Source organism: Aaosphaeria arxii (genome assembly GCF_010015735.1).
Source record: "Aaosphaeria arxii CBS 175.79 unplaced genomic scaffold BU24scaffold_6, whole genome shotgun sequence".
In the NCBI taxonomy this organism is placed as follows: Eukaryota; Fungi; Ascomycota; class Dothideomycetes; order Pleosporales; genus Aaosphaeria; species Aaosphaeria arxii.
The window spans coordinates 585,206-608,300 of record NW_022983479.1 but is presented as its reverse complement, the minus strand read 5'-3'; the positions used below and the strand labels follow the sequence as shown (position 1 = coordinate 608,300).

The window sequence follows — 23,095 nt, the reverse complement described above, 5'->3', positions numbered from 1 at the left end:
AAGGAAGGGACTAGTCCGCAAGAGGAAATACGTGAAGGAAAAAGTCTGCAGTTATTCAATCAGAAGATACACCCATGTAGAGGCAATCGAAGATGAGGATTGAAGGGAGGATTAATAAGCCCTGTGGGCGTAGTACTGCCAACGCATTAGTACTGTCCTCCCGCGTTATTTGCAAGCATTGTAGGTAGACTACTGTAGCTATCGCTAGTTGCGTAGACAGAATTCATGCGATTATGTCGTAGCAAAAGCAGACGGCACAGTTGACTGCCCAGCGGGTAGCCTTGAGCTGCGAGATTATAAGTGATAAATGAAATAGCCTACGGATTTGTGAATGTTAACTTCCGATGATCACGAGCTGTAGAATGAGTAGATAGCTGTGGAAACAGTCTGTCGCCGGCCACGCATCACGGGATCAAGGTCGTCTTATATGCAGCTTCCTCAAAGAAGTAATCGGGAACGCAGTTGTGAGATTGTCTAGCACATATGCAGGGCAGGGTGATCGATCGATCAATCAATCAATCAACCAATACGTTGAGGCTGAAAGTATACAACGCAGCGTGAAACAATCTGGATATTGCGGCCTGAGGAAAACGGTCCTCGGGCATTACGAGCAGTGGCAAATATGCACAGAGCTCGCGTGCGTGTCCTTTTGATGCTGCTATTACTGCCTCGACGGGCATGCCGTACTCTTCGTTTAAACGATGTGGGTTGCGTGTTGGAGTTGCCGCCGTGGCCGATGCGGCATCGTATTCTGCACTCGCAGTTTACGGAGTGCTTCGTCTAGCTGCGTATTTTGTACAGAAGGTGAGTAGAGTGTGCAGGACGACATCGGCGCGACCATGCTTCTTGCGGTATTTCATTTATGAGGGAAAGAGTCCGCTGTCCGCTGTCCGCTGGAGGTGGTAATGTACTCGTACAGTAATGCACTCCGCTGCTGCCACGTCCGTGTCCGCCAACCATCGTTCAGCGGATCAAAGCAGCGGTCAAGGTGGAGGTGGATGGGAAGGGCAGTATCGCAGCAGAACAGCGCGAGGCCGTTGCGCCAGGCTAGGATGATAACTCGCTTACGTGCGACGACTTTCGTTGGATTGCACATGCGCGCATTTCGGCCAGCGTTAGGCCCACCTGAGAGTAGGTAAACCACCCATCTCACAGCCCGCTCCGCCCGTCCTAATAACCCCTGTTCCAAGAGTCGAAGGAAGCAGATTGCGAATTGCGGGCTGTTTCTAACATGCTGAGGGGCGAAAAAAGGGTTTCGTCAAAGCCACCACATACGAAAATAGGGTTTTGGGAAGGATGCCCGAAGGTCGGGCAAAACCAACCGCCGTATGGTGAGACGGCAGTAGGTTGATGATGAGGGACAGATTGGTTGGTCGATTGATATGAAGAGGCAAAGACAATATGCAAATTAAGATATCTGGTCAATGGGATTCCATGCCCTGCGCCCGCCGAGGGGCAGAGATAGTTATTCAGCGAGCATTGGAGTGTGTAAGGTATGACATCCGATGCTAGGATCGGGCTGGGATTGAACGGTGAATGATAGGATGAGTGGTGATCGTTTCATCGTTGGTTCCCTCATACTCGTAAATCTATCATTTGCACCAGGTACTACGGGAGCACAAGGTGTCGCGGGTATCGGTGGTTGTGTAATATGTCTTGTTTACTAGTAAATCGTATGCATGATAACTTCATACGTGTTCAATGCATGGCATTCATTATTGTCGTAATGTGTAGGACCGTAGGACCGTAGGTAGGTGAGGATGCTCGAATGATGGATGTGGTGGAGGTAAGAGTGGAAAGTAGGGGTCCAACGCTAGCGCACGATGAGATCATACACAACAGGGGTTCATCGGTAAAGCCCCGTCAGCCCCGTCCACCCCCTGGTGCTTGCTCAACCAGTCGTCGTCACTCAAGCGCACGGCAGATAGCAAAGCGTTGATTTCGTTGGCCTTTCTCTTTAGTGTAGGCCTTCCACCCTTGTGCTGACACCGCGTTCCGCATCACATCTTGTTAATGGGCAAACTAACCAATCGCGCCTAACCCTTGCAGCAAAGCGGCTCTGAATGGGTCAAGTGATGTTGTGGATGCTACCATGATGTCGAGGCGCATCAAAGCCAATGTCTCTGCCGTGTCGTCGGTTCTGTAGCGGTTAACTTGGTCGGAAATAGACAGCAATATCCGGCTGAAACGATGCGATGCTAGCAATGATAGATGAGTGGATGGATGTAGACACGAGTGTTTTGGATATCTGGATATATTTGGTCCTCTAATATTTCGTGAGATCTGATATCATAGTTTGGGTGTGGAATCGCCTCGTAGTGTTTGCCTACGACAGCCGTGAGACAACAGAAGGAATCCCCACCCTGCAATGAATAAGCCCCCCTTGACCCCGGTGCAAGAGGCTGCCATCATGACTTTCCGATATGATAAAGAATAGAAACAGAACTGTGCGCCTCCAAACCGACTACTATACAAGTGTCATGCAGCCCAGTATCCTCGTAATTTATCCGATGAGGCTGCTAAAGAGAGTCTAAAATATTAAAGGGTATAGCGAACGTTCGTACTCCGATGTTGGAGAGGGCCACTGGGGCCGGGGAGAATTGCTGAAGGTGTGAGACGCGGAAACAAAAAAACAACGACATGGCAACCAAACGCGTGATGATACAGGCGAACGAGGAGAACTCGTTCGGGGAAAGGGGGTACTCGCGTGAACAAAAACAACCAACGATCAAAAACTCCGGAAGAACGCCCACGGAAGCCCCTCGACGCAGAGAGGGGCCTATTGATATCGCCAAAATAAATCCCGAGCAGCGACTGATAGAAGAAGATTCGTGTCAAGAGTTCCCGGTCTAGCATAGGCAACCAGAACTTGCTGTGCAGCGAAAAAACGCGACAGTGGATATCTCAAACGCACACATCAAATGAGCAGGAGATCGGTGGACGAAATAGAATGACGGAGATCGCCAGGAACCATGGTCGTAACTGTAACCGAAATGAGGAAATTGCTCAGCGGAGATCGGCGCTTCATGCGTCGTCGGGTGACGGGTGGTCTTGACCTTCACCCTTGTGCACCTTGCGGTGTCGTCGCAAGTTGGACACAACGGAGAAGTGGCGGCCACAGCCTGGTTCCTCACAAGCAAATGCTACACAGAAATTAGTACATACTCGAATGGTGGTTTTGTGAATGAGGTGACGTACGCTTCTCTCCCGTATGGCTGTACATGTGAGTCTGTAATGAACTTGGGCGAGTGAAACGCTTGTCGCAGATCTTGCACTTGTGCTTCTTCTGGGAACTGGAGGAAACCTTGGAGCTGAACTGGCCCATCATCGACTGAGGTGCTGGAGGAATGTTTGCGCCCATGAGCGCATTTGGGCGGGGAAGCGTTCGGGGATTGGACAAATCGACGGACTCGGACGCGGAGCTGTAGTCGGTCACGGAGCCCTCGCCCCCGTAGTAGTTGGAAGCATTGTAGCTTGCAGAGGAGATGGAAGAGTGGGCGGAGTGGGCAGACGGGAAGCCATACGAATCGGTGGAGCTGCGGCTCGAACCATTGCCGTAGATGTTCCTTGGAGTGATGTCCGACTGGCTCAAGGAAACCATGCCACGGCTGGCATCGAGAGCATCGCTGAAGCTATTTCTCTGCGGGTGCTGTTGTCCCATTCTGCTGAAGTCAACTAATGAACTCTGGCGTTGCCTTTGCGAATCGACGCTTTCATAGAACGCGGTTGAGGGTACTGACGGGTGGGAGGAGCGACGGGAAGAGTCCTGCTGATATGCATATGGGCTTCGTGTGCTTGTGGTATAATCCATCTGAGAATAAGGAGCCGAGGTGGGAGCATACGTAGTGTTATTGGTAGCAGCAGAGGTAGAGTATCCGCTCGTGTAACTCCGTGACAAGAGATCTTGGGACGTATCAAGTAAGTTTTCTGTTGCTAGTGCTCCATCCGGGAGGATAATACCTGTTCCAAGCGGAGGTGCCGTCACTGCAAGGCCATGATAGGGGAGAGCAATGCTGGTCGGTCGCTGCACTTGCTGGGGCTGGCTGGTGGGATGAGCCTCCAGTCCAGCGGTAGTGTTGGGTGCGATCGAGGTAGGGTAAAGTTGAGGCTGCGAGGTTGCACCAGTAGCCGACACCCACGGGTTGGTGAAGTGCGGTTGCTGGTAACGCAACGGATCGTATCCCATAGCGTTGATATGGGAATTTTGACGATTATCGACTGCCATTGCCATAACGGAGGACGAGTGGTGGTTTGAGAGGATAGGTGGATAGGACAAGGACTCCCTTTTGATGGTGATGATGGACAAGATGGGAGGATGTGTCGAGGGAGTAACAGCAAACAAAAGGGAGGACAGTAACACGCTATGAGTGTTCAAGAACAAACTATAGCTCTACGGTATCCTGACAAGTGAAACCGGTGATGGTTCGAGAGTTTGAAAACGTGGGGACAGACGATCACAAGCAAGTCGGACGTGGGATCTGCGGGCCTTTTGAACTTGAGTCTGACACTGGGAACACCCGTCCTAAGGCCTTCCGGGAGGAGTAATGATAGACAGCTCGGGATGCCGATCGCTAGGCCAGTGCTAACCAGGAGCCGTGGCGATGGGCCAGAGAGATGGGAGCTTTTCGGGCCCTGTGGGTTTTGCAGATGACGGAGTGGTTGGTGTGCTTGAGCGTTTCAAGTCGAACGCACAATGTGGAGAAACAGTCCTACCAACGGGCACAGATCGTTGGTCGGATAGTAAAGAGTAATTATGTGGGAAGGTGTTGCGTGTACTTTGATATGGATGAAGTGTTGCGTGGACGTTGTGGATTCCAAGATGCAGGATTTGGTATGGTATGGAACCGGAGGAGGGCAGTAACAACGTTTACTGGCCGAGGAGAGGGACAATTAGAGCAAAGAGGTAATGATGGGAGGATGAACGAGTATCAATCAAGTATCGATGTGCTGATGGCGGAATTGTAGTAATGATATGGAGTTTTGAATTGAGTGAGCATTTAGAGAGACAGAGAGTGTTGATCGGCAGACATCAATTGGGGAGGACTGATTGTTAAATTCGCGTGCTTGGTTTACGTCTTTCGAACTGCACAGGGACATTCATCATAGGCTGGAAAGCCAAGACTCAAAGGGAAAAGGGCCAAAAAGCAGGATGGAATTGGGATGGGGGGGGGGTGCGGTCACTGGTGTGGGAGGGAGGGGGGAGGTAGGGTAAGGTAGGGTAGGGTACTGACAGTGTAGGTAGGTGGATGGGGATGGGATGAGATGGGATTAGGATGATGGGATGGGATGTGGGTGGGATGGGATGTGGGTGGGATGGGATGGATGGGCTCAAGCGCCGCCGCCACCACCATTACCACCATCATCACCACCAACCACCACCTCCTCCACGACATTAACGGACTACATACCACCATTATTACCACCACTATCATCATCACGAAGAAAAATAACCCCCCGGACAACAACTTTACGCACCAGTGCAGCTACGAGTACGTGCAGGAGGATTACAGGGTATGGCATTCAAGGTGCCGCTACTAGGGCCTACAAGTGCCTACAGCCTACACCGTACAAGGGGGCCACTAACCACTGTACCGTAACTGACTGGGGGGGGGAAGTGTGAGTGTGAGTTCTTTCTCGAGGCTGCTTTAGGCCCTTTCACGGCTTTACCTACGTTAGGCTACGTAGTTTAGAGGCCTAGTTGGTGTGGTATTAGGGTAGAGGATTAGGGGACTAGGGGGGCTAGGGAGACTAAGGAGGCTAGGGAGGGGGGAGGAGGAGAAGAAAGGGATTGGTGTGCATGTGGGGATGGGATTAGAGGATGGCATGGCAGGCATGGCTGCTGCTGGCTGCTGGCTGCTGGATGCTGGCATAGGTAGCATGGCATGGGATTGGGGATGGAGTGTGCGTGCACGCACACACACACTCACACACACAGTCTCTCTCTCTCTGTGTCTCTTTTTCCCTCAAAGACGAACACAGACATGCCTGCCGTCTGTGTTTTTTACATGTCTGTGTTCTGATGGCTGCTTGCTGTCCACTTGTTCTTCACCCCCTGTTGACCATCCCATCACTGGTTGATTAATCGTACCCATCTCTCTCCAAGCCAAGTACCCTACCAGTATGTACGCAGCTCTGTAAAGGTATACTTACAGTACGCACTTGTACATACATGTAATGAATGGACATGTAACTACATACTGCGTACAGTAAACATTGCGCGCCGTGCTCGCTGTGACGCGGGGCCCGTTCTCCCTTGTCCATTCTCCTGCTCTCTGCCCTTTGTCCACTATCCGTTCAACGATCCTTGATCTCTCTTGAGTCTTGACCACCGGGAATTTAGTCTTCGATAGCTAGCTCAGCAACAAACAACGACAAAGAAGTCAAAGCAATGCCGTTACAGCCAAATACAGTATCTATCTTCCACAACATCATCCAACGCCGCACAGGAGAGGGCCCCGCAGTGCAGAGTTGTGCCTGTGCTCATGTTGATACTCGATGCCTCGCACCGTAGATTGCTATTCTGTTAGCCAACGCCGGGCGCACACCCGTTGCCTCCACCAGTAATGTCTCAACATCACGGGAGGGAACTGTTCCGGCGCCATTGCGGAGAGTGCCAGCGAGGCACACCAGTCAGAAAAGGAGGGAGGGTACAACTACACTTACGTTGCAGTTGCTACAAAACAATTAGCACCACAGACAACCAAGATAGACAGGGACGGCAAGCCTAGCAGCAAGCGCCATCTCCTCTGTCTCTCTACTGGCTTTGCTCGCCGGGAGGATGGTGGAGGGCACGGACGCGCGCAGCAGAATGACGGCGTGGTGGAGAGCAGAGCGGGAGGAGCTTTTGCCAGTTGGTTATGCTCGGTTTTCTTTTTTTTCCTTTTGGCATGCCGCCAGTAGCAGGCCGCTCACTAGCATGGTCAAGTCCCTGCTGAAGCTGGCGAAACCAAACACGGCATGGCCAACTCACTCAGCCGTCATTCTTCCTCTTCAGGCCGCTTGGCCTTCTCTGAAACCCGTATTAAGTGGTGGGAGCTAACCCGAGTAGTTAGGATAGCAATCTGAAATACTGTCCGAAATACGCTATGCGCTGCTAAAGGGGGAGGGACAGGGGGGCCCATCAATTTGGCCTTTATTCTCCGGCTTGAGTGGCATTACCGCCGCTTCTTCCTCTGACTCTCTGGCTCGCGTTGACTTTGGCGTTGGCACTGGCTTGGGCACCCTCTCTTTCTCCCCCTCCGCTTCCTGTCTGCTCTGTTATTGTTGACATGCCAGGCGAATGCTTACTGCTCTCTGCTTGCTGCTGTGTTGCTCGATACGGGCCAATTCAGCCAGTGTCCGCCTTAATCCATTCCCGTCGTGACTCGTCGTTTTTTCTGCATAATAGCCCAACGTTTGTTGCAACCACAGAAAAATAGCAAAATAAAAAACCCGACCATACCCTCTGGGGTACATGGAATTGTACCATTTGCCACCACTCTGCTGCCAGCATGCGCTACCAGAAACAACACCCAACATGAGATGAGAAACACACGCGACAGCACAGGACAACGGGCCACGCAATGGGAGGCAAATAATTCTCCGCAAACATGGGAGATTTTCCTCCGATTTTCTCTAATCGATCGCTTGTTTCTGTTTCTGCATCTTCGGGGAGCGGGCGGCAAGGCCACATTGCTACTCTCTCGAGTCTTGAGAGAGACTTGAGACTCCGCTCCGAGAGTTGGATAATTGTGCTTCCAACTCGGAGGGGGGAGGAGAGAGAGGGGCAATCGGGCCGCGTCAAAAGTTCTCCCCGCGAATTGCGTAAGTCGCCATCAACTGTCAAGCCCTTGTCTCAGCGGCCGCCTCTCTCGTAGTTGAACATCTTTTTTGAAATGAGATCTGGTCTTGGGACCCGTCGAACCCTCGGACCCCCGTGTTTGATGAGCTGCGGCAGCCCAAATTGAAATTAGCCTCTCCCCTGAGCCCTGGATGATCCGGATGCTGTTCAGCATAGGCGCACTCTGCGCCTATCCAAGCTCCTGTGAGAGCAAGTCCCTGAGCGCCGCCCTGGCCCTGAGAGGGAAGCTCTGAGCGTAGTGCGGCGCCTTCAAGCAATGGTCAAGCGTTTGATCGCCGTCCACATTCCTTTTCGAACAGCTACATGAGCTTAACCAGAGTGCCAGTTCACGTCGGTCCTGAGCTATGGGCATCGGGCTACGCAGAAAGCAACGGCTCGTACACAGTAGGCCATAACGGATCTGAGAAAGGGTAAGAAGGCACATGTTCATTTTCCGACATGTGGAGTCGTGGACCCTCAGCACTTCGGTGAACAACATCAACAACAACCCGTAAAGAGTCCTCTTTACGGACAAGCTTGGTTTCTTCGATAGTTGGATATACGTAGCTTGTTGCGGCAGCAATACATAAAGTGTGCAAGTGAAGCGGATTGTTGTTACCTGACAATTAGTCCTAAATCGATGTGCTTGGTTGGCTAGAGATAGGACGAGGGGCGACAGCCTACAGGCCGCGAGACGAGTAACGAAGTGGGCTGCGATGATGGCGGTGGTGGGCCATGGCGTTCCTGGTTGTTGAATAGTCAACCGTGACTGGTGGGCGTATGTGTAGAGGAACGAGCGCTTTTGTTTCCGCCCACCGCAGAGCCAATTGACGTTGTGCTTGCTTGGCTGCGCAGTCAAGATTCCGCTCCCCCACCCATTCATTCACATAATGTATATTTATTCGGCCCTAGCGTTGTTTACCTCTCTGTGCAGTTGGTTAGGTTACAGGCTTATTACTCGTAGTATTACACCAAGGCGACCAAGGTGGGGAGGTAGGCTACGGTAGACATCTTGGTCTTGCGAGTCATCTAACGCCCGACAGACCTAGGGGACTAGGGGCAATGTCAATATGGATCTTTAATGCTCGTATGTATGTAGTACTCCGTACTACGGTAGAATGCACAAGAGAACTAGTTGGGCATCTTTTTCAATTAGCAGCGACATGAATGATGCAAATGAGTACCTTCATGAGGATGGAAATAAAATGGCAAAGCTCTGCAGGTAGACGCTAGTCCAGTCACGGCGCACCACTCACGACTCGTGAATGGGTAACTACCTCGGTACTCTGTACAGTATGAACCTCTCTGTACGATCACAAGTACTCCGTACATACGAGGTGTCGTGTATTCGTACCTCGCACATGCATGGGAAAGGATTGGAAAGCCGAATTTGTACACATGTAGTACGAAGTATGAGGGTTTTCGGCAATAATGATGATGATGATGATGAAATACGAGTATCGTGAATATGGATTGGATGGCATAGGTCGCATGGGAATAAGTAATTATGACGACGATGTTCGTGTCTGATGTTTGATGGAATGATTTAATGGGAGGATGAAAGGAGCCAAGCCGGAGCGAGGTGTGACACGGGTTTATTGATTAGGAATGGCATACTTCATTGAGAGAGGTGACGGGGTGAAGGGATGACGAGATGACGATGATGACGATGATGACGGGTTGTGGTATCAGTAGGTATAGATTACGAGGTATCTCGTAGGGTGGCAAGAGGGCTCTGAATCGGGAGTGTTACGGCAAGATTGAATAGATAATGCCGTGACGGATGTGAATTCGTTCATGCTTCGTTGTCAATAATATGTCGAAGAGAATAGTGGAAGAGAGACACTCACTACCTGTGCAGAGGAAGAGACTTGCTTGTATGTCGTCATGTCTAACAGCGGCGAGTGTTTGATGGGGCTGGTGGTGGATTGTGGACCAATCAAGTAAGACCAGACCCCTACTTGTCCTGCTAGCTGCATAATAAGTGGAGTTGGAGAACCGTTCTGTCGGGAGAGCAACCGTGCATATGATGTGGTTGATTTGATTGATCTAGATCTCAACCAATCACACGCTTTTCCACCCCATCTCCCCTGCTTCTGGTATCCTTCATCGTCATCATCACCAGCATCATCTACCTGTACCCTCACAACATGAGTATGTACGGACAATCATTCACATTATGAGGATAATCGTGAACCTCAATAGTTGCCTATTCTCGTTCATTCCTTCACGTCTGCGCCTGTTTCGTCATAAGATTCAACCTCCCCTTGTAGTCCTCCTCGTAACCATTCCTTCCAAAGTTCCGGAGCACTTATGTACAAGCATCTATACCCCGGTACAAGTAAACTCAGACAATTCAAACTGACCAACGCTACATCCTCGTACCAGTGGTAATAGTGCAGTTTCTATTCTCGCTGGTCTTCGTTCCCATCTGCTGTGTCTGTCGTCATACTCCAACCAACTAAATTGTACCTATGATGATAGCTGGTAGCTCATGGCTCACATGGCTATTCCAACTAACTAGCCCGCAGCTCCGCGATATCATCGCCCGAAGCTATCGCGCCGGATGTATTTCTGCCTCATTCACTGCCTCGTGGCGTCAACCACATTGTTACATTCTGCATGGGGAATTCCGCACGCCAACCGGCCCTTCTTCTCTGCCACTATCTAATTATCTCCCGCCAGGCTACCAATGACGGCGGTGCACCACGAGTAATCAATTTGCTTCCATCGCCACCATCTTGCACAGCACGACTACTGTTACTTGTAGAAATACACCGCTGCAGACACAGTGCCAAGTGGGCATTTAGAGCCCGAACTAGTCCCATATAGCTTTAACCTTAATTACTCACATCTTCACACGAGTCTGTCTCTACACAATACTTGCTAGGTCTCGTCAACCTTTCCTGTCGTATCTCTTGGAGAATTCATGCTTCTTAGTTGGCCAATACTGATCCATTCTTCATCGTCCGGTGTGATTATGCAAGTTTTATTGTCGGTAGATACTTGTCATGTTAGTGGTAGCAAATAGCAAACAATGGCGGTGCTTGCACAGGCACTGCACCACCACACACAGGACGACGTTGGACTACCATTGCCACTGACCCGCCTTGAGGCTTGCAGTATCAATGGGTATCCCTCTCCAATAAGCTGCGACTTACTCATCCTGTGTATGCTCTATTCCAACCACCAGTGCAGATGCAACGCACACAGACACACCACACCACCTAATCACAAGTCCCCCTCTTTTCAAACTCGTACTTACCCCAATATTTGCCCCTCAGCCAACTTGAACTGCGGCCCGCATCTCACGCCCGCCCACAAAATCAACAAGGAACAAACACAGCAAGTCGGCGCAGTTCAACAATCTCAGGGTCCTGCGGCCTGCAAGCCTTGCACATCACAGCAGTATACAGCGGTGCACAGCGGTGCCCATGGGTATATTCTCACAGCACATGATAGAAATTCTCACCTCCAAACAGCCACCGCCCGTCCTCCGGGAACCAAATGTTGCGCACGCATGCAGGCATGCGGGACGGTACCCCTCCTCCCATCAGGCATGGGAAGTAGGTAGGCGTACGGCGTGCAGTGTATCCGCCACTAATCGCTCGACTCTTACTTTCATCTCTATGGGTTAGAGCGAAAAACCTGGGAGATGTATCTCGGCGACCTGCACATCAAGACCCTGCATAGTCTACATGTGTGTGTGTACACACCCACAAGCCAACCACAATCACCACACACCCACAAAAACTTACTTGTACAAGTAACTGTGTACCCGTTCAAAAGCCACGAAAAGCACGACCCATCACCGCTAGACTAGCCCAAACGGCTAAACTCTGTTCTGATCTGGCATAAGTCGAACTTGATTAGCTGTGGGGGGGATCTAGCAACTCACAGCGAAGTCGTTTTTCAAGCTCCCAAACTCTCTTTGTTTTTTCCTTTCTTTTTCTTCAATATGTCTTCAAAGATCTAAGGCCAAATTCAAGTATAGGAAATATACTAGCAAGTCCTCGTAGGTTGTCATTGCATTGCATCGGCAGCAGCACTAGTGACCAAGTCGAGTGTTCGCGTGAATTGCACCATACATAATCTTCTGCTGTCCATCTAAGCCCGATCAAGTACCTTGAGCAAAGAGGCCAATGGTAAATCCTCCCCCTACCCCTCCCCTCTCCCGCCTTCCAAGACAGACGACTCTCCTTTCGAATCATTGATTTGCATCTGACCTACTGGCGGCGTTGGGCGCTGGTGGTCTTTGATTTCGGTATTCTGCAGAGTGCCGTGCAATTAGGCACGGTGCTTGTGCATCGCGCCACCCCGTACCCTTCCGCTTCACTCTTTTCCTTCCCCGTCCTCCTCTGTCCTTCCGTCCAACCAGAAGATTGCATTCGGTTGGAGGCAAGAAGACCCTTTATTTTCTTATTCCCGCGACATGCAGCCCATCCACGCAATATCGCGCACAGCCCTCGAGTCTCATCTCGTGACTCTCGACCCCTCCGGCGGACCATTGGGAGATCTAACTTGTCAATAATTCATGGCACCCAAAAGGCAATGAAAGAAATATTCAATATACAACAACTTGAAAGAATGATAGCGCGATATTCCAATATCCCGCATGGTTGCTAGATTAGATCTCTTATGGTTGCATTAGTCTCATCTACTCCACACCACCAAATGGGTGGTAGGCATGTTGAAAGAAGAAACATGGTAGGTAGATCGACACTACGTTCAAGCAAGAAAGAAGAACAACCAAGGTCCGCTACACGCACAATCATGCATGTACTCTACATGTGCAGATGCATCAAGATAGCAATTGGACCACTGGTCGAGAATGCTGTGAAGTTGCAGGTTTTATTGAATTGTGGAGACTGTTGTTTTCAAAGTCTTGTTGTTTACCTTGCACCACATCACGTCAAAACCCTATGTTCTATGTAAATTGAACATACCAAACAATCAATATAATAAGACAACCTTGAAAACTAGATCAAAGAGCGTACCAATCTATGTCAAACTAATTATTGATTCGCATCACAATCCCAGAAAATTTATAATTATTAAAAATTGAACTCTATGTACTCGATTTCCCATTCATACAAGTCCGCACACCTCAACCAACTCCCAACATACAAACCAATGATACACTATCAAAACAACCAACATCAACTCCAATACATGCATTCACATCATTTCCCTATCCAGCACCGCATGCACCACACTACCAAACTAACATCTCATCTCCCACAAGATTGCAGAGACGCGCGGCAGCATACCCACAGCTACCCACAAAAAAAGAAAAAGGGAAGCAAGAAAGTACAAGGAAACGTCTTAGTTTCCCTAACATCTTGGGAGCATACACTATCTTGCGATCTGCAGACACCATCATCTCCACCCCCCTCTCCACTCTTCCCACCTCTCTGGCATCCCCTCCCCTCTTTCGCCACCTCTAGACACTCTCTTCTCTCTCTTGCTTCCCTTCGCGGCGAGGAGGGTGGAAAGACGAATATGGCGGATTCAGCATCGAAAATGATGAAGAATCCCTAATCGCGAAGGAAACCGTAGATTCCACAATCTTCTCTACCTTGACGGATTCTTGGATTTCCCCTTTCGCAAATCTTGGACAAGGAGACAAGGACAACAAGGGATATGCATGTCCATACCGTTCTCTCCGCTGGGACACACAGACGTCCCCCCTCCGCCCCTCGCCATGCTGGTGGGATATGATGGGATGGGATGGGATAGGAGATGGTTTGATCTTTCTTGGCAGATAGATGCGATCTGGACACTCGCGTTCCTGAGTGCTGGTAGAGGAGGCAGGGTAGTTAGTGATGCTCTACTATGGATCCACCTGATAATCGAGTAATATGCTCCAACATAGTGATCGCAATAAAGGAATCAAAAATGCGATTTCGTGTGGATTCTCCTCCATGTGTTGTGAAACTACTAGGACTCTTTATCGATTCATCAGATAAACTTCTTCATTGCTAGTGTTGATATTTTGATATGATTTCATTACTCATTGACTGGTCACAAACAACCAAACATACCAATACATTCACCAGACAAAAGCCTCAGTTCAATTTTACTCCCATGAACAAAGGCCGACTCATTTCCTTTCGATTGGGAAAGGTCTTGAACAAGGGAAAATTCCAACATCTCACCTGATCAACTACACACTATGATACGATCACGCCTTCCTCCCCTTCCTTCTCTATCCGCTGACCCCTTTTCACTTCTTCAACAACCCATTGACTTAGTGTCCAGACTCTTACTACGAAAACAACAGGGCTAGCAAGCGTGAAGATGGAACGCAAACAGAAAACGGCTAGGCTTCAAATTCCCCGGTCGAGCAAATTAGGAAACGGAAACAAAACTCAAGAAGACGAGTTACTATCCAAGCCGTGTGGAATTTAGCTTATCTCGGATTTTGATAATTTCAGATCTGAAAAGGAACCCCTTGGCGACGGCTAGCTCAGGTACATACTATGTACGTAGTATGTACATAGTATGGGCCGTTTTGCAATAATTGAATAGCGGTAATAGTGGTCGGCGAATTCATTCACAGTAAACTATATCGTGCTTGTTTGTAACTACTTGACAGGTCGCTCGACCGGGGGAGTCACGGGAGGAAGGCTGGACGAACGGTTGGGTTACGCTTCATCTGGACTGGTGGTTGGTAGCTTGGGGAATTTGACAGCGTGAGGGAAGTTTGGAAAATTTTTGATATTGCGTGCAATAGGCTAAACCTCATTGTATGTAACTACATACGTGGGGGATGATGGATAGGAGGCCGACCCATGTGTCAAGTTGAGAGAGATGGTGTGTGACACTATGTTGACACATTGCCCTGCGGATACATTGTCCGGTGAGCATGACTTGATCCTATCGTGAGAATCCAAATATCCAAAATGAGTCCTAATATGGACGGGGGGCTAGCTCTCCTCCTCCCGTGGCCACGTGCAGCCGTCTCGATGGCCCTAGGTGTCGAGTTCCCGTGCGTATGTACTATGGTATGAATCATATGATATCCGAATATCCAAGATGAGTCCCAATATGTACGGGCTAACTTTCCTTCGTGGCCACGTGCAGTTAGGGCGGAGAGGAAGATGAAAAGATATCAAAGCTTTGTCCAGACACCATGTACGAATCGAGGACGGTATCCAGAAAGATCATCAACGTTAAGATTGTTACATTACTACTTTCGGCCACTGCTGGTACCCTGCAAGCCAACAAGTTGGGACAGGCGTGCAAATCACATGCATGTGTTATGGTGCACCCCCCTACCTAATCCATAAGACATGCGCGATGGTCGATCTCAAATACATCTTACTCACCCCCTCCCATCCAGAGAGGGGAAGCAAGCACCACATAAACCCCCCGCACCGTTGGGGCTTTGCCAACTTCAGCACTTGTAGACTATGGGATTCCAATATTCCCACTACGGCGAATAACTATATTGGCTCCTTGATATGTACAGCCCGCAATTGATGTGCTCCCGCGTAGAATATTTTGATTCGGCGATATTCGGTCGGTCGCCGTGCCAATGCACGAGACATCGAGTTGCTGAGTTTATTTCGATGTCGAATCATAAGCTTCTCTGATTGGACCAATGATCCAGAGGGTGGGAGTGCAGATGCACCCCCGGAACTAGGGTGTACCAGGTGCATTCATGACCTGTCCAACAAGGTACGACAATTCTTTTTGGAATCCGCAAGCACGTCGTCCCAAGTTGCAGAATAGATACGGCTTCTAGCATGGCCATCTCGAGTGCCCCTATTTGTGCCTTGCTCGCAGCATGGTATATGTAGCCTTGACCTTATTGGGTAAGGGTAAACTGAATAATCCTAGGATGACCGTGCCAATGGAGTGAGGCTGCTAATCGCCGACCTGTACCCGTCCCCACTGGTCAATGCATTCCTTGAGCATCCCAAATCGGAGCCGCATTATCACATCACAGTACGATGTAGGTCTGCGACATGTCTACATTGGGTCGACTTGCTTTCGCCTTGGTTGAAGCTACCAGTCTCGTCTTACAGCGGGTCGATAGCTTGCGATAGAGTGTGCATGTACCGTAAAGCCAATACCTGATGGCAGATGACAGTAACGGTAATGTTGTGGCGCACATTGTGACTGGACCATGCCGGATTCCCATGTTCCTCTGGATTCCGTGAATGGTTGCCTCAATCATCAGCATGGTGCAGTCCTTTCTTCCACCATGAAGAAGACCTCGCCGGAACGACCGTTCTCTCACTCTTCCACAAACGTGCGTCTGTCAGCGAAGGTCGGTCTGACGCAGCGTCTCCTTCCTGTTTGGTGTACACGCTCCGGTTGCGGGGCTCTTTGCCTACACTCCAACTCTGACCATCTGCCTGATACTCTCTGGATGTTCGAGGGAGGGTGGGATCCAAGTCTTGTTCGTGCGTGAGTCTCTGTATGTTCTCCTTGGTCAACGCATGGGTCCCCGCGTCTTGGAGAGTGCTGGCATGGCTGTTATGGCGGTGTATTTGCGGGTCCCCGCTACAAGCCAGCAGTTTGTCATCGCGTAGGCTGGAGGCCATTTCCTCGGCGTGGATTCGCCGCAGGACACGGTCCCCGTTCGTCTCGGAGGATTTGGCCAAGGCGGTATCGCTCTCAAAGTGCAGGCGGTCAAGCTCAGCCGTCAGCGCTGGAGAATGCGCCGTTGTTTCAGGCTCGACCGAAGCCTGGCCGATCTGCTGTCGATCGCTGGAAGAGGCTTTGGCAGGCTCGCTAGCGTTGGACAGTGCTGGAGGTGTAGTCGTGCTTGGGGTCCGTGCGTCGAAACACTCTGTTTCTTCATTCGCTGGTGCTGACTTGGCCATCTTCCGTTTGCCCTCGATCGCCCACTTTATCAACATCTTCTCGAGCAGTTTCCCCTTTACCGGCTTCGCTAGGTAGTCCTGTGAACCATCGTTAGTACTGCACAGCGTACATGGTATTTCCCAGCAGTATCAACATCACCTACACTCCTTGGGCCTGGGAGCCCATACGAAGTTGCAGGGTTGACGAAAACTGGGTACTCGTCGCTTGTTACTCACATCCATACCAGCCCGTTGACACTTCTCCTTGTCACCCTGAATGGCCGAGGCCGTCATCGCAACGATGGGAACATTCTTGACTTCGGGTAGCGTAGAGAAAGGGGCTTCTGTCCTGATGGCATGGGTCGCGCTGTAGCCGTCTCGTATTGGCATCTGCAAGTTGATCGATTAGCAAACATTCCATGCAAAGAAACACTTTCTCATGCTCGTACCTGTACATCCATCAAGATGATATGGGGCCGGGGGTGCATGGGAGACGGCTCCTCCATTAGATAATCCAAGGCCTCTTGTCCGTTCCATACTGCGCTCACGGAAAAATGCAGTTTCTTGATGGTTTTGAGCGCGATCTGTTGATTAATTGGACTGTACCAATCATGTTAGTATGCAATCCGATTTAGAAAAGAAACATGTCTTCGGGTAGACCTACTTGTCTTCAACGACCAGAACGTGTATACTCTTCCTTTCTTCTTCGGAAAGGTTCATCAGATTGTCAGGAATAGCGTGGTTCACATATTGTGACTTCGGTTCCAGACGAGAACGTGCTTGCCTAGTAACCCCATTATACAGTTTGGGAGTAACTGGTGGCATGCCGTGATCTTCAGAACTTCCGCAAGATACGGACATGTCAGACTGCAGGCGATCCGGGATGGAATCTAGGTTGATCAACGGTGAACCATCGTCCTGGTAAGGAGCTTTGTTGAAGGGAATCCAGAATGTTGCAGTGGTTCCATGTCCAAGCTTCGATTCGAGACCGATGTCTCCGCGCATGAGCTGAACAAGCTACATAAAATAGTTAGCAAAAGAGCGTGGATTGGATACCATTAGGCAGATAGCGGTCATGAATTAGACAGCATGTTGCACATACATTCTTGCTGATCGTCAAGCCTAAGCCTGTGCCACCAAACCTGCGGGCCGTGGATGAGTCTGCCTGGCTGAAAGGCTGGAACAGTCTCTTGCGGACTTCCTCTTCGATTCCAATACCAGTATCTTCGACAACGAAGCGTATTGTGACTATGTCGTCGGTTTCGTTGGTGATGGATACGGTAAGCTGGACCTTGCCTTCTGATGTGAATTTGATACTATTGGTCAAGACATTGGTGAGAATCTGTCGAAGTCTTCCAGGATCGCCCATTACCCTCAGATCTTGTTCGACTATAGGTTCGACGTAGCTTTCATAAGCAATGTTCTTTCTCGACGCCGCGAAAGACCTGGGGTTGTAGTCAGTAACCATTTGCTTAAAGTGCGATACGAGCCTCTTTCGAATGCATTCACTCTGTCAAATGTTCGATCAGATGACAGAGTGAGTGCATCTTCTGTCGTTACCGTGCATCAAAAATCCAGCAAAGAGCAAGACAGGGGCTCTGGGTTTCTCCCAGGAGTTCACATACATCATCTGGTTGACGTCTCGAAGCACAACCGACAGACTAAACTGCACCTCTTCGACATCCAACCTCCCTGATTCCACCTTTGAAAAGTCAAGAATGTCGTTTATAACGGTGAGTAATCCGTTCGCCGACCGTTGGATATTCTCGGCACAATCCTGCTGTTCTTCATCCAGGTTCATGTCCAACAAGAGCTCGCTCATACCAATCACTCCAGCAATAGGGGTTCGAATCTCGTGGGACATGTTGGCCAAGAACTGTGACTTCATCCTCGATGCCTCTTTCGCTGCTGCAGCATTGGCCAACAGTATTGAATTCTCCTTCTCTTGCTCCTTGAGTTGATTTTCTCGTTCCATAATCTCCGTGACATCCATCGAAACTCCAATCACGCCGTCGATGACACATTCTCCTTGCGAGTCGCCATGTCGCGATGATTTCCACATGGGTACAAGGCGGGTTCGGTAGTATCGATTCTCTTGTACGTATCGCTCGATTATTTCATCCTGAGTGTTGCCTTTCAATATGTGGTTTATCGGTCTCCTCCATCTTTCCAGTGCCGGATTGGTTATGAAAATGTTTTGCCCGATTGCCTTTTCGTTGGATTCCCCATCTTTCCAAACCATGTCTCCTTCCATAAAGCTGAGGTTGCATTGCTTGTCCACGGCCCAGAGCGTTACTTTCGCATGTTCGATCACCTTGAGAAGCCGTTCTCTGTTCTGTCGTGCCTCCTGCCGGGCCTGAACAAGGTCGTGGATATCCGTGCATGTACCAAACCATTTCACGATGTTACCGTCATCGTCGTAGAAGGGTACCGCTCGCCCAAGCATCCATCTCCATTCACCATCATGACGTTGGCATCGATACTCAGTTGTATATTCATCACCAGTGTCCAGGGAGTGTTGCCATCTGTGAGCAGTGCTCGTCATATCGTCCGGATGAAATGGTAATCGCCACCCTTCGCCCAAGGAATCCTTGGGCGTGAGTCCCGTGTAATCGTACCATCTTTGCGAAAACCAGTCGTGCTGGCCATCCGGGGTCGTAGTCCACACCATTGGCGGCATGAAGTTTGCTATGTACTCGAACTGTCGCTCATTCTCCTCGATCTGGGCAGCGATCTTCTTGGTATACTCTGTAACATCCCTAAAGACCACGATGCCTCCTAAGAAATCGCCAGTCTCTTCCTGAAGTACCAACTCGCCAACCACATCATAGACAATTTGCGCTCCGGAGTTGGGGTTGATCATGCCTACCTTCCGGCTCTCAAATGGCTTTCGTGTACGGCAAAGTTCGATGATGGGGAATTCATCTAGGCTTAGCTCACGACTGAAATCTTCTGTGTATAAAGTATACTGCCTGAGGAACGCACGCTGATCGCCTGCCGAATACTTGCCGTCCTTGGGCAGTAGGCGTAGCAGAGCCTTGTTGGGAATCCCAAAACCTTCGTCTTTCCACATAGCTGTCCAACCGTTAGTTGCCACATTGTCGACTACAAGAATAGGTACCTACCATATGCGGGCATGTTGATTGAGTTGAGGATAGCATCCTTTAATTGGGTTGCTTTTTGGAAAATGGATGCTGACGCAGTCAAGTCGAACTTGGCCTTGGAAGGCGGGCCACGAGGGGGGAATTCGGGTTGTTGCAATGTCGGTGTCACGGCTTTTGAAGTGGGATTGGAGCCAGTACCCGATTTACGGCCAGATGAAGAACTGGAAGTCGATCCGCGAGACTTGCCCACGTGGAAGCTAGTACTCTGCCTAGTCACGATTCGACTAGAGGGCCGTGATGCTGGGCGATGTCCTGCCGAAGCACTTGTGAAGGTCATAGTGTAGTATTGGATGTCTTCAATACTCCAAATAGAAATTATCATATTCGCTGTTTGAGCGTCTTGAAAGTATGCATTCGGGCCTCTCGCTGGCGTATCACGATTGAGGGGTGGGATAACAACATCGACCGATATGTCGCGAACAGTGGCTTTCGCCAAGTTCGTGCTGCTCAATCGAGGCAGGGCTGGTTTCTGGATAACGTCCCAAGTTTCCATTGCGGTCGTTGCTGTAGGTGTGCTCCCTCCACTAATGGTCGGCGTAATCTCTGCCTGTTCATTTACATCTACTTCGACTGATGCGTCATCGAGTACGGAATTGAGGAATTCCTAGAATGACGTTAGTACGATATTGTAGTTATTCCTCGGGCAAAGTAGAACGAACCTCCCAGGAGACCAGAATAGGCGAGCCGTTTGAGAGTACGTCGATACCCAGCTCGCCCATGGTCTTGCCATGGAGGTACTCTGAGATGGTCATTTCGTCTTCTGCAATGCTTTCGAAATCAATTCCAAGCAAGCGACCCATAGCCTCGTTGGCAATGGTGACAGTCTTTTCTGATGACAAGACCAGCAAAGGTACGGGCAAGTACTGCATAGCTGTGAGGGCGGCCAAGGTATCGGACGGTGGTGGGGATAGATGTAGAGACATCGAGTCTGTACTTCGAATGGAGCCTGGTGAATGCGCTGACCGATTGCGCAGATTAAAATATCCGCTTTCCACGCCTTCGCCTTCGGCCATGTTGAGTCGCCCGGGGAACTGTGTCTCTACTGTAGACATTGTGTGTGAATGGATAGGAAGATCGGTGAGTAGGTCGGTAAGTCGATGGGGAGGAACGTCGCAGTTGTTCACCGTAGCGCAGACACCCTTCCAGATGCTTTCTTACTCGGCCCAGGTGCCCAACAAGAACAGGAGGTCCAGCTATACCACAACATGAACGTCAAGCGAGGGCGATGTGGTGAGCATTAGGGTGGGAAGCTCAGGACGAATCGCGGGGATAAGAGGCGTTGATTGGGTCGGGAGCGCGGGGTGGATGGAGAAATATTGTTACTTCGAGAGGATTAGAGAGTCGCGAGGCGAAGGAGGGCGTTTTTCTTTTCTTCTTGTTCCTTCTCTTCCTCTTCTTTCTTTCGCGATCGCAGGGAGGGTGAGGGGAAGACGGTAGAAGTGAAGAGAGAAGAGCGAGAGAGGTAGGTAGAGTAGAATCGGGTAGTGTTATTGAGTGCAGTGCTTGTCGTTAGTCTGGATCGGGGCAGAGCGACGATCGCGATTGGGTTCTAGACCGAGGAAGGGTAAGACAAGATGACTGTGGCGGCAGGCCTTAACCACCTAGGTACATGCTGCACAGCGCAGTGTACAAGGCAGAAGAGGTAGAGACACCTTAGAGACACCTTCAAGGTACTCCGAACAAGACCTATCAATCGAATGGCAACAGCCCACCTTCAAAGTGAACTGTTAGTCCTCTCTTTCAGGTTGACTTTGATACGGAATTGAATCCGAGGACGGATGACTGGAGTCGAACTTGCAAGAGATTAGGACGAGGGAGAAGAAAAGAAGCAAGACATTGAATAATAAAGATCTCAGTATTCCGTAATAGTAGCAAGTACAACGTACAAAAAAAATACAATCCTTCCAACAAGCTTTAACATGTGCATACACGGTGGAGTACCTACGAGTATGCTTGCCAGGGTCTCCCCTCTTTTCTTCCTGCAGTCGGAATCGGGCATTAAAGGTAATAGCTAACTAGTTACATGATGGTTAGAATGAGTAATACTGTGCGTATGATGCAAAAGTGGTAGAATCAACAGTATTCTTTTATTAGAGTTGGATAGCTCTGATCAGTGGTTGGTCACTTTCCTTGATTATATTATTATTCCTTCTGCCCTATTCTCCATTACTATCCAAAAGGATCTTCCAGTAGTATCCTGGCTGTGGAAACTAAAGGTAGTTGAGGCAAGCCCCCAAGAAATGCCATGTTGCTTACTGTTGATTGATGTGCGTGTGGTGTGGTCACTTGTGGTCACTTGTGGTCAGTCGTAGTCAGTCGTAGTCAATTGTGGTCTCTCTGCAATTCCTTGTAGTTACTCTGTAGTTGCTTGTGGTGGGCCCGCAGATGACGTCTATTGGAAGATTCCATTGCGCCAACTGCCCCCAGTCTTCCATCAACCTCAACTCTCTTCACTTCATATCGCTACACATTCCATAGTCCATACGACGGCGCTGGAGCCGTCGCCGCACCCCACCAATTCGCCCACTCATCATCCTTCGACGCAGCCGGCAGTATACCTGCATGCACGATACCCATTACATCCCTTGTGCCTTTTTTCCGTCGCATGGCTACCTTGCACTGCCTAGGTACTCAAGCATAGGATAATGAACGATTGGAAACCGATCGGAGAACATGTCCCAAAACGTATCCTCGGGTGAGAGATGCATCTGGATGCTGCAAAGGAGAGACAGTATTATTACACCGGCAAAACATCTACTTGACGACATGCCAATAGGACTCCGATACATGTCGGGGGTCCGCATCGCGAGTAAGACAGCTTCTAGGCCAGCAGCACCTTTGTCGAACTGCGATTCCGATGAGTTCCACCCTGTCTGCATGTCTGCATGGATTCACCATCGGGTACCTATCAGCGCTACACGTACCTCTGCCTTGGAATTATACAACTCTTTACTGAGACCAGTCCCTCGTGATACTTGCCTAGAACGGACAACTATCGCGTGGAAACATCTGGCTGTCTTGCTGGTTCTTTAAAGACCATCCGACTCGTGCGCAAATCATATCCTGTTCCTGACATGTTCCAAGTCGGCCATGATCCTCCATAGAAGTCTGGATCTGCTTATCTCCCACCCCATGCCATCCACCAGCAATGATACCTTTGTTCTGCGCCAGTGTGTTCACAAAATCGATTGAAACATACTCAAGACAAGTTGAATTACATTATCAATGGATTATTTCTTCAGCCATAGTATTTCTTTGTCAGTGGCCACCAAGGACCTTAGCTCGGCTGCATAAGC

At 49.8% G+C, this 23,095-nt stretch overlaps 3 protein-coding genes across 3 annotated transcripts; all 3 read right to left on the bottom strand.

Moving 5' to 3' along the window:
* Positions 1-3,024: 3,024 nt before the first annotated feature.
* On the bottom strand, positions 3,025-4,231 carry BU24DRAFT_351097 (uncharacterized protein; the record flags this gene model as incomplete). The annotated part of the gene is made up of 2 exons (XM_033523671.1): positions 3,025-3,143; positions 3,199-4,231. 2 exons carry the CDS (start codon positions 4,229-4,231, stop codon positions 3,025-3,027), a joined length of 1,152 nt encoding a protein of 383 aa, XP_033381649.1.
* Positions 4,232-7,932: 3,701 nt separating this feature from the next.
* Positions 7,933-8,893, bottom strand: BU24DRAFT_234611 (uncharacterized protein). The gene has a single exon (XM_033522220.1). It carries the CDS (start codon positions 8,700-8,702, stop codon positions 8,010-8,012), a length of 693 nt encoding a protein of 230 aa, XP_033381648.1. The 5' UTR covers positions 8,703-8,893; the 3' UTR covers positions 7,933-8,009.
* A 7,310-nt stretch (positions 8,894-16,203) lies between these two features.
* Positions 16,204-21,231, bottom strand: BU24DRAFT_372606 (uncharacterized protein; the record flags this gene model as incomplete). Its single annotated transcript, XM_033524508.1, has 9 exons — positions 20,459-21,231; positions 19,761-20,403; positions 18,261-19,710; positions 17,738-18,080; positions 17,300-17,652; positions 17,085-17,235; positions 16,873-17,025; positions 16,620-16,734; positions 16,204-16,580 (listed from the first exon to the last, which is right to left on the bottom strand). Coding segments are annotated over exons 1-9 (3,978 nt in total), but the record flags the coding sequence as incomplete, so codon positions are not given.
* Between the last annotated feature and the right edge of the window lie 1,864 nt (positions 21,232-23,095).

Excerpts from the sequence above, each read along its gene's own strand:
- BU24DRAFT_234611 (XM_033522220.1), bottom strand. The coding sequence starts at position 8,702 with ATGAATGGGTGGGGGAGCGGAATCTTGACTGCGCAGCCAAGCAAGCAC.